This window comes from Mastomys coucha, unplaced genomic scaffold (genome assembly GCF_008632895.1).
Source record: "Mastomys coucha isolate ucsf_1 unplaced genomic scaffold, UCSF_Mcou_1 pScaffold6, whole genome shotgun sequence".
Classification (NCBI taxonomy): domain Eukaryota; kingdom Metazoa; phylum Chordata; class Mammalia; order Rodentia; family Muridae; genus Mastomys; species Mastomys coucha.
In genome coordinates, this window is record NW_022196912.1 from 116397188 (window position 1) to 116413924 (window position 16737).

Sequence of the window (16737 nt, forward strand, 5' to 3'; positions counted from 1 at the left end):
CTCTCTCTCTCTCTCTCTCTCTCTCTCTCCAGTCTTTGCCCTTCCTGTGAACAGCCCCATGACAAAAGGGGACACCAAGGTAAGAAGGGATGCTGGGGTACCCTGGGAGAGGGAGGATGCCCTGTGGACTCCTCATGGCCAGTCCTTGGGCAGCTGCAGGAAGGAGTCTGGCATCAAGCCAGAAGGCAGCAAGCACTGCAGCGGCTGAGCCTGCACAGGGGACAGCTTGCACAAGAAGACATGAAAGATCTCGTGCGTCTCCTGCTGCCCGGCTACAGTGACTTCCCAGGGGCCCATGTCTCACCCTCTAGGTCCTGGGATACTGGTCTGAGCCAGGACCATAGCTTCTCCTGCCCTAGGTGCACAGACCTGCCTGGCTGTGGTCCCTCTTTGTCTTTCCTTTCCTGACCCTCCCTCTGCCTGGGGCTTCCTCTGGCAGTAAGAAAGAAGCCACATCAGATGCTTGGACGGCATTCACATCAGAACCAGGGGTGTTCTTCCACGGGAGGATCGGAGAGTTCTGTTGTCCATGTTCTGAGGGCTGGCTTCTTCTGCAAGAGGCCACAGTTTAAAAACTGTGGCGTTAAAAGCAACTCATCGTTTACTTGTTGAATTGTATTTTCTTGTTTATTTGTTGTTAACTGAACACAGGCCAGTGTTTAAACTTTCACTACTTATTCTAGCTATGCAACCTTGGAAAATTCATCTTCTCTCTCTCTCTCTCTCTCTCTCTCTCTCCCCCTCTTTCTTTCTTTCTTTCTTTCTTTCTTTCTTTCTTTCTTTCTTTCTTTCTTTCTGTTTTTTTGAGACAGGGTCTCTCTATGTAGCCCTGGCTGTCCTGGAACTCATTATATAGACCAGGCTGGCCTTGAACTCAGAGAAGTTCACCAGCTTCTCCCTCCCAAGTGCTGAGATTTACAATATGCACAACAATACATAGCCCCCCCCCAGCATTTTTAGGACCCCTACCCAACTCCTGTCTCCTGGTGTCTATCCTCAAAGGTTGGTGGATTCTCTATGCAAAGTCTAGTGTTAGAGAGACGGTACATGCTTCTAGCAGATACTTGCCTGATCCACTCCCACCCCATAGTATGGCAGCAGGGGTCAGGGGTGCCAGCAGGTGGGGAAGACCTGTATGTTCCCTTTGATGTAGTTATGACTACATACCCTGTCAGCCTCTGGCAGCTTGCTCTCCTGGAACCATGGCTTGGATGTCTCAGTGTCCCATAGACACAGCCTCCCACACCTTCGCTCCCTGCCAGTGTTGCCTGACGCATGTCTCGCACCTCCTGCTTCTCCACCCAGCCACAGGCTGCCAAAGCAGGTCTGATGTGATTCCCTCCCTGAGCGTGTATGGGACTTCACACTGGATAGAGTGTTTTCCATCAGGTAGGAGTTCTCATCCCTGCTTTACCTGTGAGGAATCCAAGGCTCAGAGAGACTAAGTCACTTGCTCAAGGTCACACAGCTAGCCTACCACACAGCAGTGAATACCAACTTCAAAAATCATCCACGATGCTTTGTGACCTGCTGCACACCTCACTGGGTTGGAGAAAAATATTCAGAGATGTGTCTTGTTGGTCTGGACTAGACATCCAGATGTAACTAGTTAGTATCCACATCCAGCCAGGGGAATCTTCCCATGGAACCATCTGGAGCCATACAGTGTGGCTGCAGAATGGGAGGTGGTCCTGTTTCTGGCAAGTTCCAATCCAGGTAGGTTCATGTTCTTCAATGGGCAGCCTGGAGGAGCTGACCCTTTGGAATCTGCTGGACCTCAGCCTTTCTCAAGAGGTCCTTTTAGATCTCAGAGGCAGCGCCATCCTTGGAGAACCACCCCACGAGTGAGAAGATGTCAGGCACCTGCTCCCACCCCTCCTCAGCAGTGGTTCTCTCGAGACACATGCTGGCATGCTCATGTGATTTGATTGGCCTGCAGTAAGCATTGTGAGTGTGTGTGTGTATGTGTGTGTGTTGTTCTGTTTCTATGGCTCTATGGTCTTGTTAAGGAAGCAGAGCTGGGCCCTATGGCCTCTTGCAGACAACATGTATGCTCTTCTGCCCTTCTGGGAGAGGTGCCCTGGCACCTCAGGGGCTGAGCTCTGTGTTCATATCAGCCACAGCCTACCTGCTGTCTCCCAGGTGATGAAGTGTGTCCTGGAAGTCATCTCCGACTCGCTGTCCAAACCTAGCCCCGTGCCTGTCAGCCCTGAGTGTCTGGAGACCCTCCAAGGAGGTAGGAGCCAGAGGCTGGAGGAGGAATTGGGAGGCCAGGATGTGGGCGGGAAGCTCTTGACAGGATTAATCATCTCATCCAGCGGTCATTGTCCCAGTGCTCTGGTGTGTGCTAGACACATGAAGAGGTGACAGCTCCTGGGACCCTGAGGTTTGTAGACTCTCAGAGGGGTATGCTGTATTCCCAGTGTTTGGAGTCTTACTCACACCAGTAGCCATTCTCTGGATCTGGGATGAATACAGTGTTGAGTGGGCCTAAGAAGGACCACATCTTTCCAAACTGACAGTCCAGTTTGTCTAGCACGTGATAGCACTGGTCCAGGTAGAAAACGAGGAAGGATGTCAGGAGGAACAGACAGAACAGGCAGAATGGAAGTGGGAAAGGAAGTATTAACATAGTCACTGGAGCCTGAGGTCCCCAGCCCCTCCCTTGAAGGCTGGGAATAGAGTCAGCAGGTGACCTTTCTGCTGCAGTAGGAAAGTGATTGACATCTTGGAAATGAGGAATTCCCAAAGCATTCTACCAAGATCTAGGCTTGTCTCCTGGTGCTGAGTTTCCAGAATAAATGCTTGCGCTCAGCTGGAAATGTCCACACTAATCTCTTCTGAGGCTGTCCTCTGGAAGCCACCAGTAACCATGGTCTCTCCCTGCAGATGAGAGGATCCTCTCCATCCTGCGACACCAGAATTTGCTGAAGGAACTTCAAGACCTGGCTCTCCAAGGTATTATTTCAGCACCACACACAGTTCCACACAGAAAGGTCAGCAACAGAGCCTGAGGGAACCTGGCTGGAGGCTGAGTGTACTCTTTCAGGTGCTCTGTTTCAGAGCAGAAAGGTGGGATCCTCTGTGTCACCTGGCTCTCTTGTTGACACTACTAAAGAGCTCAAAGTTCAGTGAGGCTCACTGATTCCCCCAAGGTCACAGTGAGTAGGTCTTGTTAAGAGCGGATACAGCTCTGTTGACATCCCTCTGCCTCAGAAAGGCAGTCATCCAGGGAGGCTGAGAGTTCTTATCTGCAGACCCAGAAGTGAACCCACACAGAGAGAAGCTTCTCGTTCCCTTGCGGCTCTTTGTTCTGTGGGGAGTGGGGGAGGCAATGTCTCGCTTGCTGCTAAGCACAGACCAGATTATAGTGTGTTTCAGACTGAGAGGTAACTCGCCCCCAAGAGATTAAGAAAAGCCATAGACAGGCAGTGGTGGCACATGCCTTTAATCCGAGTTCGAGGCCAGCTGATCTACAGAATGAATTCTAGGACAGCCAGAGCTACACAGACAAACCCTGTTGTGAAAAACAAAGAAAGAAAGAAATAGACAATAAACACAGAAAGAGGAAGAGAAAGGAAGGAAAGAAGGAAGGAAGGAAGGAAGAAAGGAAGGAAGGAAGTCCACAAATACTTTTTAGACAGGAGTGAGGCTGGGGCCTCATAGCATTGAAGGTGTGTAAGCTAGACAGCAGGCCAGAATGGAGATGTTCACAGGCTGTAGTCTCCCAACCTTCCTGTTTGAGGTGGTGCTGTAGATGGAACCCAGGGCTTTGTGCATGCTAAGCAAGCACTCTACGAACCAAAACTCAGCCCCAGCCCTAGAATCCGTGGTGTATTCATGGTATCCCTGGCATGCAGAGGTGGTGCTGGGGTTGTTACAATCAATTTTGTCCTGGTTTTGTTTGTTTTGAAACAGGGTCTCATTGAGTAGCCACACTGTCCTGAATCTGCAGCCCTGTGCTACCACACCCACCATGTCAGGTCCATGCACAAGACACCGTGGGTCTGCCCCTTAAACATAGCCACTTTCCTCAGGAGGCAGCCAGGGTAGAAACAGGGCTAGATGCCAGGTGATCTGGTCTCCAGGGTGGCACTTTTTAACAAAACATTAGATAATTTATTTATTTATTTATTTGGTTTTTTGAGACAGGGTTTCTCTTTGTAGTCCGGGCTGTCCTGGAACTCACTCTGTAGACCAGGCTGGCCTCGAACTCAGAAATCCACCTGCCTCTGCCTCCCAAGTGCTGGGATTAAAGGCGTGCGCCACCACTGCCCAGCCAACATTAGATATTTTAATGATAAATTTAAAATTAACTATTGGGTGGATATTCTTTTTAAATAATTATTTCAACAGAAACTATTAGAGAGGAGTGTGTCCTTCTCTACGTCCTCACAAGTATGGATCTAACAATACACAGCATCCAGTGCACACAGGGTTGTTTTCCATTATGAGGGTACTGGGTGTGTCTTCCGCTACATCGTCGTCATCCCATTCCCTCCTGGGTTTTATATAATATCCTTGCATGGGGACCTCCCTCTGCTTTAGCATCTACCATGAGTCTGTTTATAAATGAGCACCTGAACCTTGGGGAGCCCATGTTACCCAAGGTCACAGAGCTATGGGCATGGCCGGGGGTGGTGCTGGAGCTCACTGCAGCTGGGTTGGGCTTATTTCCTAGCCTACACTGACCCCCCCACAGCTGCGGAGCTGTGTCCTGATGCAGACACAGCTGCAGGATACTCAGGCAACATCTGCAGCAGTAGCTGCAGGGGCTAGGTAGGCACAGGAACTCTGGGCCATGTAGGTCTAACCCTGGGCTCGAAGGTAGATAGCACTCACCTTTTCCTGGGGCCAGACCTGGGGTTTCAGAACAGTGGAGGCTGCTTAAATAAAGAGCACCCATGAGGATCCTCTAGGGTCCTGATGAATCCTTACTGCTCCTGCTGCCTTGGAGAATCGTCTGTTCCGTTTGGGCTTTTATTCCTCTCTAAGGTATAAGTAGAACTTTGTCACATTTCCCACGGGGGACACTGAGTCAGAGGGGTGCTGTGGCCTGATAGGTATAGCTGAGAGCCTGTATCCTCGAGGGAGGCCTTCAGTGTTCTGGACAGATATGTCAGGGCTTGGCCATGTGGAACCTTCCCTTGTCCCTTTCTGCTAGGTGCCAAGGAGCGGGCCCAGCAGCAGCCAAAGCAGCAGCAGCAGCAGCAGCAGCAGCAGCAGCAGCAGCAACAACACAGCAGCTTTGAGGATGAGCTCTCAGAAGTGTTTGAGAACCAGAGCCCTGAACCCAAGCATGGAGGTTAGTGTGGCCAGCTAGGAGGGGAGGGAGCTGCAAGGAGAACAGTAGTCCCCAGGGGATGCTGCTTCTTCCGAGCAGGAAGGTGGCTACCATTGAACTCGATCTCAGGGATCCCCAAGGGCATCTGCGTCCTCCGCTTGACGCTATCCGTTTGCGCTTGTAGATGGAGCAGCAGAAGCCCCCTCCAGGGACAGTGTGGAGAAGAGAAAGGATTCTGACAAGGGGCAACTGGATGGCTCTGAGGGAACCACAGTGGGACCTCGGCCTCAGGCCTTTTCAGAGCCCAAGCAGGAGTCTTCTGAGGAGGACACAGCCACCAATACCCAATCACCAACCAGCCTCCCCAGCCAGGAGCATATGGACCCACAGGCCACGGGAGACAGCGAGAGAGGCCCGAGTGCCCAGCAGCAAGTCAGAAAAACCAAGCAAGAGGAGAAAGAGGAAGAGGAGGAGGAGGAGGAAGAGGAGGCGGTGGCTAGAGAGAAGGCTGGGCCCGAAGAAGTCCCCACTGCAGCATCCAGTTCCCACTTCCGTGCAGGCTACAAGGAGATCCAGAAAGATGATGGTATGTACGGGGATAGGGACCTCAAGTGATGTGTCTGGGAGATGGGTGGGTAGGGACCTCACGCCACCTTCATAATAACCCCGAAAGATGAGTAGTGTCTCCACTGTCTGGGGAGGAGCAAGAGGCTCAGCGAGGTTATGGAATTTGCCTAAGGCTACACAGCTAATTTAAGACAAGGTGTGGTTCCAAACCCAGTTTATCTGACTCCTAAATCAAGTGTCAATCACTCTTCTACACCTGGGAGCAAGAAGAGCTTAGGGGGAGGTGCTTGGAGAATGGAGAGACTACAGGGCAAGCTTCAGTTGAGGGGCTCTGTCAACTCCTTTGAGCTTGGGAGGGTCTTGCTTCGTGCTCCCTAGTGGGGCTTGCTGGACCCTGAATGTTGAGCTTGGCCTTAGAGGTGGCTTCATAGAGGATCTTGAGAAGCGGCAGTCCTTCCTCACTTCCTGTTCCTGCCACCCTGCTCCAGGTCAGTCGGATTCTCAGGCAGTGGATGGAGGTGGAAAGACAGGGGCATCTGAAGCTCTGCCATCTGAAGGGAAGGGGGAGCTGGAGCTCTCTCAGCAGGAGGAAGACGAAGACAGGGAAGAGGCCATGGCAGGGACCCCCCAAGGTCTCTTCCCAGGTGCGAAGGGCCAGGATCTGGAACATAAGCAGGAGGAAGAGGAGGAGGAGGAGGAAGAGGAGCGTCTGTCCAGAGAATGGGAGGACAAGCGATGGAGCAGGATGGACCAGCTGGCCAAGGAGCTGACAGCAGAGAAGCGACTGGAGGGGGAGGATGATCCTGACCGCTCTATGAAGCTCTCCTTCCGGGCCCGTGCCTACGGCTTCAGAGACCCCGGGCCTCAGCTACGCCGGGGCTGGAGGCCATCTTCCAGAGAAGACAGTGTGGAGGCCCGAGGCGACTTTGAGGAAAAGAAGGAAGAGGAGGGCAGCGCCAACCGCAGAGCAGAGGTTGGTATAAGCAAGAGCCGTCACCCCCAGCAGCCCCTCTCCCATTGAGGTGACATGGTTCCCTTAGCTGGGTCCTGGAGAGGTGCTCAGATGGACTTGGGATAGGGGGACAACTGCCTTATAGCAGGGGCTCAACAGAGTTGCTGGGCCAGGTGGACAGTGGGAAATGGCTAGAGGCTTCAGACCTGTCTGAGGGTCTGAGGGACATGGAGTGGGGACATTGCCTCTGCTGGTATGTGAGCAGGACATGGGAGTGAGAGGGTCAGGCATGGTGCTTTGGATGGAGAGCTTGGCAGGACTTGCCTGACACCTCTGGCCCTGGAAAGTGGGAAAGGATGCTAGGGAACCAGTGGCGACCAAGGAAGACAGTCTGGTTGGTGGTCGTGGCCTCCTGGTCCCCAGGGAACTCAATTGTACCTCCTCCTGGGTTCAAACTCACATAGAGGCTGCAATGGCATAGCAGGCAGGGCTAGCTGGACCTTGGTAAGCAGATAGGGAGGCATGGAGGTGCTGGTAGACTTGGTTTCCAACTGGCTCTGTGACTTTGGGCAGGACATTGTCCCTCTCTGGGTCTCATTTGTTCCCATTTGTGAAATGGGAGTATGGAGTTTCTCTAACTTACCTGATTATCATAATCAGAACATGACCTTAAAAACCCTAATATGTCCAGGGCCACCTGGGCAGCTGCAAGGGTGCTATAGGGACACAGAGATGTGGCCTCATGGGAGGTAAGAACTGGGTTTCTTGGCAGGGCAGGATGTCTCCTGAGCTGGTGGGACCCGGCTAAGCCAGAGCTCCGGAGGGAGTTGGGCTTCCAGAAGGAGCCTGATCTATCCACAGCCCTGACTTCAAGGCTCTTCCAATCAGCCAGAAGAGGACCTTCTCTAGGTCCCGCCCCGTCTTTTGATCTGGAGCGGGGGTCCTGTCAATACCTGAGAGCAATAGGCTCCTCCTAGGAGTGGGCGCTGGCATGAGCATCTGCTCTTGAAGTGGGAAGACTGAAAGGCATTGGGCTCCCTGCCCCTAGCTCTGGCCCCAGAACAAGAGGGGACAGCTTCAAGAAACCCCTTACCCACCCATAAAAGCTTCTTTCTCATGGACGAAGGGAACCTGTAGTGAAGAAGTGGGGACCCTGGGAGTTACGGACCTGGTGAGGCGTGGAAGAGTCTTGTTAGAAACTTCAGCAACACAAAACTCATACTCCAGAGGCCGCTCTATGATCAAGGGATCTAGAATCCCTAAGTCCAAGGTGGCCATTGTCAACATTCTGTGGCCATTACGTTGAAAGGACAGTGTAGAGGCTAAGAGGGTGTCCTGTTTCCCTGCCTGCCCTGACCAGAGTGTGGGATCCTCTGGGGTCAGGACGTGGGCAGTCGATGGTGATGCTGCTCTGACCTTTGGCCCAGAAGGTACAGAGGCTGTAGGGAATGTCCCAAGTGGGACTGGCTGCATCCTGGGAGCCAGCACTGGTATTCAGGCTGAGGAAGAATCCTAAAAAGGAACTTATGTATCCTGAAAGAACAGGCTCCTAGTGGTCCAGAGTCCCATAGAACAAAATGGGGGCTGGATAATCAGCCATGGAGGCTTTGGATGTAATGGTCTCCAGAGTGTCCTAGTGTCACTGAGTGGCATCGTTGTGCCTGTGATATGGACAAATCCTCTGGGGCTCAGAGGCAAAGCCACTTGTCTGAGGCTAGCAGCTAACAAACAGCAGGGCTAGTCTGGCACATGGTACCATGGATGCTTCTAACACAGGCCAGCCCTAAGTGACCCTGTCTGTTCCCTCCTAGGACCAGGAGCTAGAGAGCCTGTCAGCCATCGAGGCAGAGCTGGAGAAGGTGGCCCACCAGCTGCAGGCTTTGCGGCGGGGATGAGGCACTGGCTGGTGGGGCCAGCCATGGCTTCAAGGCCCGACTGCGGCTCCAGTAGGGCTGCTTCCAGCCATAGAGCCCAGGCTACCCCTTTTGCCCCTCAGATTCTCTTGTTCTCAGCCCCTGCCCTGGACACTTCTGCAGGGCAGCCCTGAACGTCAACACAGATTCCTTCTCTGAACACAGGCAGCTTTCTAGAAGTTTCTCTTCCACCTTAACCACGGGGCACAACTGCAATAACTTCTGACCTTTGGGCAAAAGCCGAGAACTCCTGACTATAAGATATTCCAGATAAAAATTTATTGAAGAAGAATAAACATGCTTTGGGCTCTTTCCTTTCTGTGATTTATCTTCGTTCCCTTTCCAGGCTGAGTTGGGTAGGGCGGAGGGACAGGGTCGTTTCTACACTGGCTGGGTGTTTGGTTTGGGAGATTCCTGTCTGGGCCATTTCCTGGCAAGTGACTTTGCATTGTTGAACCCGTTTCATCTGGAGATGGAGGTGCTGAACTGCCCAGAATTGGGATGGCCGGGGGTGGGGGGAAATGAGCACCACCACAGGGGACTTCACCATCCCCTACTTATCTCCCAGCCACACCTGAGCCAGGCACTTTCTGCTGAGACTGTTCTCCTGGACTGTCCCTTAGTTACTTTGCTGCCAAGTGGCGACTGACAGGCCCCAGGATAATACCTCCCATTGGCTATAGGCTGGCCATGCTGGACTCCCTAGCATAACTTCTTGTTGCTGAAGTCCAAGGTGCCCAAGTCCACAAGCTCGTGATGTGCGTGGCACCACAGGGTGTCTGAAGAGTAGGGAAGGAACACTTTACTAGAAAATAGCAGGTCTTAGACGCAATTTTTAAAGAGGGACCTAGAGGCAGGGGAGATAAAATGGCACATTGAAGTCACAGGCAGAGCTGACACCCCCAACCCCTTTGTTTTTTTTTTTTTTTTAAGACAGGTTTCTTTGTATAGACTTGGATGTCCTAGAGCCAGGTGGCCTAGAACTCAGAGATCCACCTGCCTGCCTCTGCAAGTGCTGAGATGAAAAGCATGCGCCACCACAGCCCTACTGACACACCACCAGACTTCCTTTTGTGAAAGATTTAGTCATTTTATTTTGTGTGTTTTGCCTGCGTGCATGCCTGTGCACCATGTGCTGTCTGCTGCCTTTGGAGCCTCTGGAACTGGAGTTATAGATGGTTGTGAACTACCATGTGGGTGCTGGGAACCGAACCCAGGTCCTCTGCAGGAGCAGCAAGTACTCTTAACCGCTGAGTCTCAACACAAACATGAGAATTTTGTAGGTTATTCAGTCAGGCCAGGCTGGGATGTGGTACTGTACCCATGGGTGTTGGCTACCAGAGCCACTCACCAAACATTTGTATGTATGTGGCCAAGCATGCCTGCACACAAAACCCATGATGAAGCCTGGCTTGGAAACCCATTGCCTCAGATCCTTCTACCGGCAATGCAGCCTCTCATGTGTTAGGCTTGTGTGTGGCTCTGCTGGGTTCAGCTTCAGACAGGAATTTTACCTCATCCTGTTCTCTGCCTGTGCACCTCAACTGAAAGTCGGGTGGTGGTAGTGCTAAACATGTGGGGACAGCCTTAGTCTTAACATGTGGGGACGGCCTTAGTCTTAGCAGCCAGCTTGTGTGAGGCTCTCCTGCCAAGGAAAGCACGAGTGTGCACATTTGTGACTTGAGAGACAGAGACATTGCTGCTACCCCAGGCAGAACCAACTCCAGAGTTCCAGCTAGTATGTGAGGGCTGGGTCCCAAGAGTCCAAGCCTTGCCTCCTATGTGCCTCAGACCACACATTCACTACCTGAGCGCTTGGCCAGCTTTTCTGTCTCTCTCTGAGCCTCAGTTTCCCAATACTTACCTCTCTACTGAGGTCATTGTAAGGCTTTACAGTGCCAGACAGCACAGACCAAAAGCTACAGCATCGGAAGGCATGGTAGGATAGTGGTGGGGTGGGAGGTCTTAGCCTCAACTTTTTGTTTTGTTTTGTCTTTTTTGTTTGTTTGTTTTTGTTTTTTCGAGACAGGGTTTCTCTGTGTAGCCCTGGCTGTCCTGGAACTCACTCTGTAGACCAGGCTGGCCTCAAACTCAGAAATCCGTCTGCCTCTGCCTCCCAAGTGCTGGGATTTAAAGCCGTGCGCCTGGCTAGCCTCAACTTTCTAAGTGAGGTGTGCCTTCCCGCTGCAGTGCAGCCTGCACCTGAGGTGGAGACACCTGTATGACATCACTGCGAGGCACAGTTTTCTTCATGTTATACCTCCTGATAGTTAGGTAATTACACAAACTCCTACTAGGCCACCAGAGACCAAGAACATCTACCAACGACTAAGTGGCAACAGACCACATGTCACCAAAGGACCCCATCCCCAAGACAAGCCACCTGCATTGTATCATGGGAAGCAAATATGCAGCCCAGGCAAGCACTGACAGATGGCTCTGTAGGCAGTACAGGGCCAAGTGTACTTGATGTACAGATGTGTAAAAGATACATGGCAGAGGCAAGCAGCAGCCATCTAAAGCTCAGACATGGACACTACTCAGCTTGTGAGGTAGGAGAGCTCTGTATGAACCCTGGGTGAGCTATGTAGGGAGCCTCGGGGAAATATCTCCTATCCTGCAGTAGCCCCTCTAAGATGCCAAGGCCCAATAGACCCAGCAATCAGAAAACTCAGTCTAAAAAAGGGTTGGGTTACTCTTTGCCCACTCCTTTATCAGTCTGTCTATCTATCTATCTATCTATCTATCTATCTATCTATCTTAATCTATCTATCTATCTATCTTTCTATGTTTTATGAGACAGGGTTTCTCTGTGTAGCCCTGGCTGTCCTGGAACTCACTCTGTAGACCAGGCTGGCCTCGAACTCAGAAATCCACCTGCCCCTGCCTCCCAAGTGCTGGGATTAAAGGCATGCGCCATCAGTGCCTGCCTGCCCACTCCTTTAATGTAGGGTCTCATATTTTCTTGGCTAGGCTGGAAGCCAGCAAGCCCCAGTGATCCCTTTGTCTCTATCTCCTACACTCTGAGTTAGTTAAGAGTACTGAATGCCTGGCTTGTTACATAGCTGCTGGGATCGGAACTCCAGACCTCATGACTACGTAGGAAGCACTCTTAACCACTAAGCCATCATCTCTCTAGCACCCTCACCAGCCAACTGTAGTCTTGACTCACTGTGAAGCCTACTCAGCGGCCTCAGGGCGATGCCCACTCACGGCAGTTTCTTCCTCCATTGATGGGGCTCTGGGGGTGGGCCCCCTTAATCCCTGTGGATTCAGTGGATCTAATTCTGCAGGCTCACCTACCCATGGTGTGTGGCAGGCCCCACTCTTCCATGACACCAACAACGACCCTGTCCCAGGGGAGATCCCTCTCGGCTCCTTTGGTGATGACAGACACCAGCAACTAGTGCTGTTCAGTGTCAATGTTTGTGAAGGTCACACTTCCGTATCTTTAAAGTATCTGTAAGAATGCAGGTCTAGGTGTCTATTCCTGTTTCCAGACCTGGAAAGTGCGACTGCCCTCCTCTATACCCGCATGGGGACCGGTGGAAAATGCTGCCTGGCCAGGAGGCAGTTACTTGGTAACTGGGCCTGGTTTATCACATGTGACCCTGGAGAGGAAGGAGCTCTAGGGGACACAGCACTGCCTACCCTGCCTGTTCTCAGGCAGTCTGACGATTCTATTCTGAAAGGGCAAAGCTGTCCTTAAATGTCTTCTCTTTAAAGACCGTGAGCACGAGAGAAATGCAGTTTGATCTCAGTAGTTTATTCCGGAGACAAAGCAGTGCAAGAGGCGGCCACGCTTCCCACCCCCTGTATTCAGGGTCAGGCCTGGGAAGGTGACATACAGACATCATCAGTTCAACACTCAGGTCCTGTAAACGTGGTTAGTCCTGGGGTTCTGCTTCCAAGAAAGCCAATCAGCTTCTCCTTGAGCAAAGGATGCCCCAGCACGGCCCTTAGTGGCCTTCCCAGGGCTGCTGCCACTTCCCCTAGTGTACTCTATTTTATTAGACCTAAGGACATTCCAAAGGCTTCATTCTCTTTGCAAAGTGAGCTGATATCTTAAGACAAAAGATCACCCTTGGGGGTCCTAGGCTGCTCATGTGGGGCTCCACAGGTGTCCTTTCCTGTGGGCTTTGGGACCAGTGGATGGTCTGCCAGCTGCTGTGGGGACAGAGTGAGTCTGAAGTAGGGCACAACTCCCTTGGGGGCTTGCCTAGTGCTCAGTGCAAGGGACTTGCCATGAATACAGCAGGGCTGTTGTGCTGGGCCTTGCTGTACCAGGAGGGGCAGGCGCCTGTGAATAGGAGCAGCCCTGTGGGTGGTCTTCTCTCACCTGAAAAGAGGGACCGGGATGAGGACATGAGGGAGCAGGTATCCTCGTGGGCTAGAACACTAGGCCAGGCCTTCAGTTCTCCATTTCAGCAGCCACCCTGAAGAGATGAGGTGGTGGAGGCCTGAAGACTCACGGAATGATCTGTTACCAGTGTAAATCCTGGGTTCTGGCAGACTCCTGGACTCCTAGCCAGACGGCCTCCTTCTTGGATCTCAGTGAGCAATAGGGTCAGGGTAGAGAGGATAGTGGCCTGCTGTATTCCATGAGCCAGTGAAGACTAGCAATAGCCAATGGGCTTTGGCTACACCCACAAGAAGCTTCGTTTCCCTTCCTACAACTCGGATCCCCGTGCAGAGCTCCTGTGCTTTGGAAAGTGAGGGTCAGCTGCACAGAGGCAAGGGTTAGCTTTGGAGGAGAGCACATCTGGGAAAAGAGGGTGGGTGAGGTCTGGGTGTGGGCAAGTGTGGAATGGAATGGGAGTGGGAAAACCGTTCGTCCTTCACCTGCTTAGCTGCAACAGCCTGGCCAGACATAGGCTTCCTTCTAGGGTGCCCAGAGCCTGGCCCACAACACCCACCAAGACAGACAGACAAGCACACTCACACTTGCATGACAACCATACACATACGCACACACCCCACCTCGCATTTAGACCTAGTGTTGAGAACACAAGCGTGTGTAAACTCAGTGAGGAGATCTGCACAGCAGGAGTCAGGCGGCATCCTCGAGGCTGGACCACTTGGTGTTCTGCTCTGTCTCCCCCCCTTCATTCCGATCATAACATCAGAAAATCAGGTAAAAAATTAAAACAGAGAAGCATCAGATCACCGGGAATTCTTAGTAGTGTTCCCATTTGGAGCTGCTGGCCCAGTGGGTGTGCTCCACGCTCCATACCGCCCCTCTGGGTCCTGGGCTCTGTGGCTACTGTGAGGAGGCCTTGGTGGCCAGAGAGGCCACACAGTGCTGCTGGAAGCTGGGTGATACGCCGGTGGTGCAGCCAAGTCTCTGGTGCGTCAGCTTGGTGGAAGCACCAGCGCCCATGTTGCCTGCTTCGCTCTCAGTCTTCCAGGGTGTGTCCTGGCCCTTCATGCTGCCGCAGCAGCCAGGGCTGGCACTGCACGTCCGCTCACCAGCCAGGCTGCCCGCCGGTTCTGCCGGGAGCCTGTTGTGCTTTAGTGGGGCCACTTCCTCTGTAGCAGCTCCTCCCGTGCTCTGGCCTTGCAGGACTGTGGCAATGTGGTTCAGAAGGTCGGTAAAGAACTCACTCACTCCCTCATAGCCTGGAGATGGGAGACAAAGCAGGCACTGGGCATTAGCCAGGGGATATGAGAGGAGAAAGAAGCAGACATAATGGGCTCCTGGGACCTGGGGAGGTACTTTCAGTATCCCACTGACAAAGGAGACTCAGGCTTGGCAGACAAGCCAGGGTGGTGGGAGACACAGGGCCTGGTGTACATGGTCCAATGGCTGGCCCTAGAGCATGAGAGGCCCACAGCTCTAGCAGATAAAGATGAAATCTTGTTTTGTTAGGGACAGCCTTTGTTCACCAGTTACTGTGGTTTGGGTAAACAGTGCTCTCTTCAAAGCCCACGTGTTAAATGTTTATCCTGAGCTCAAGGAGCCGCTGCTCTGGTGGTAGAGGGGCCTGCTAAGGAGACTGTCCAGTCATTTCAGGCACACCGTCTCTCTTAAGCAGCTAGCTCCCTCTGCCAATGCTTCCCATAACATCTGCCTTGTCATAGGCCCAAATCAATGGGGCAAAATGAAATGGAGACTTTCATCATAGACTGAAAGTCTCAAAACCCATATAACCTTTCTTCTTTATGATGATCATCATGGGTATTTTGTCACAGCAGTGGAAAGCTGCAGAAGGTAACCACCCCACAGGACGAGATGTACAGTCAGAGACCGCCATGCCAAGGTGGATTCCTCGTGCACTCACTCAAAACTGTGAGTCTGGCTGCAGCCCTGGGCCACTGTAGCCATCCTGAACCTCAGCTTTCTTGTCGACACAGCAACGGGAGGCCAGCTCTCACAATGCGGCCTTCTGTGAACATCACGGGAATGCTGGACCTGGGTGAGTCTGACCTAGGAGCCACAGCCCAGACCAGATCTGTTCCCTTCACCTTTCGGGGAGGCTATTTGTGCCTCAGGCTCTGAGGATCAGGACCTAGGAACAGATTGCCAAGGCTCCATTTCTGGCGTAATACTTGCTGGTGAACACCTTGGGGGAGAATACTTCCACACACATGCACACACACAAGCACACACCTACCACAGATTCAAATGCCAGCACAGACCCCAGGAATTACCCAGTAGGTTTCAGATTCAGGTGAGGACTTGTTGACTCCCAGCAAACGTGAAGTGAGACCTCCTCCCACCTGCTCGGATCGATGCCTGGATTAAAACTGGTCCACAGCTCCCAGACGAGTGGGTGGGCTCGGGGAGACTGCCAGCTTTCCTTTTTACCCTCCTTGGACACTGGCTAGGACCACCAGCATACCATAGGGTAACCAAGTGAGTACCAAGAGGTTAATAAAACCTTGGCATGTGCTCCAGGGACATTCATACTACTGGCCCAAGTTGAGGTGGCACTCATTGTGTGGGGGCCAGGCCGCTGGGCCACCGTGTGTTATTTGGCAAACTACTCTGTGGTTTTGAGGAAGCCCGAGGCTGTCTGAGAAGCAAAAGTACTCATGTTAAAGCTAACAAAGTGGCTGACAAGCAGTAGAGCACTGCAAATGTGAACGCCATCTTTACAACTCTGTCCCCAGTATACTCATGGGGATGAGGAAAGCCAGCTCACAGGGGACTTTGAGGCTCCACGAGGCCCCAGGTCACAAAGCTCTTCCTAAGTGGCAGAACTGTGATCTGACCCAGATCCTGGTCTTGTGTGCCTGGTATACATGGTTCTGAGAAGCCCCGCTGCGGGACTCAATATCCCACTAGCTCTGGGAAAGGGTGAAGGGCAAGGCAGACGTGGCTTTAAGTATGATTCAGGGTGGGGCGGAGCATCAGGGCCCAGTTGGGTTGCTGAGAAACCCAGAAGGCTGCCACCTAGCAACCACTCTGCTTCAGCTCCTAGATGAAGCCCAGAGGATCAGGTAGACTTCAGCAGAGAGCGAGGGTGAACTTTCCAGAGTACTGCAGAGTCACCTCCTGGGGACCTGCGATAAACAGGCTGAGGCAGGTCGGTGTTTGCCAGCCTGAGAGTGAAAGCTAAGAGAGCAGGTGCCAGTTCCATGCCCAATAGCGTGCAGACCCATCTGTCTGCAGCATGGGAAAGCTCCCATTTGTTCAGAAGCAAAAGTTGGGGCTATGCAAGGTTGCCACAGAGTGAAGAGGTGGGCCAGGATCGGAACCTGGTGTTCTAAGACATCAAAGGACTCAGAATCAGAATGAAGGCTCTGGAGTGATAGGCTGCAGCCCTTTGGGGACTGTAACCATGGATAAGGTCCTTTAGCTTCCAGTATCATCACCTCTCACAGGCAAGCAAGAGATCACAGCATGGGGCAGGGCCAGTAGCACATGCCCCTTCTGCTACTTAGGCTTGCTGAGCTGAAAAGCTGGGTGCTCTCATAGGACTCCCACCTATCCCAATGCTCCTCCCCAGGCTACTCAGGATTGCTGATCTGAAAAGCTGGGTGCTCTCATAGGACTCCTGCCTATCCCAATTCCTCCC

General features: G+C 52.5%; 2 protein-coding genes across 11 annotated transcripts in view; one reads left to right on the forward strand and one right to left on the reverse strand.

Moving 5' to 3' along the window:
* Positions 1 to 9040, forward strand: part of Chga (chromogranin A) — a 9969-nt gene extending 929 nt beyond the window's left edge. The window contains exons 2-8 of the mRNA XM_031357132.1: positions 33 to 79; positions 2143 to 2236; positions 2890 to 2958; positions 5165 to 5305; positions 5469 to 5870; positions 6340 to 6824; positions 8615 to 9040. Of these exons, the coding sequence (XP_031212992.1) occupies positions 33 to 79; positions 2143 to 2236; positions 2890 to 2958; positions 5165 to 5305; positions 5469 to 5870; positions 6340 to 6824; positions 8615 to 8698 (1322 nt within the window). The 3' untranslated portion in view covers positions 8699 to 9040. The remainder of the gene's footprint in view (positions 1 to 32; positions 80 to 2142; positions 2237 to 2889; positions 2959 to 5164; positions 5306 to 5468; positions 5871 to 6339; positions 6825 to 8614) is intronic.
* Positions 9041 to 12461: 3421 nt separating this feature from the next.
* The window catches only part of Itpk1 (inositol-tetrakisphosphate 1-kinase), a 140666-nt gene continuing 136390 nt past the window's right edge, over positions 12462 to 16737 (reverse strand). For all 10 annotated transcript variants that reach the window (XM_031355378.1, XM_031355388.1, XM_031355383.1 and 7 more), the window contains one exon: positions 12462 to 14335. In XM_031355378.1, coding sequence (XP_031211238.1) covers positions 13977 to 14335 — 359 coding nt within the window. In that variant the 3' untranslated portion in view covers positions 12462 to 13976. The remainder of the gene's footprint in view (positions 14336 to 16737) is intronic.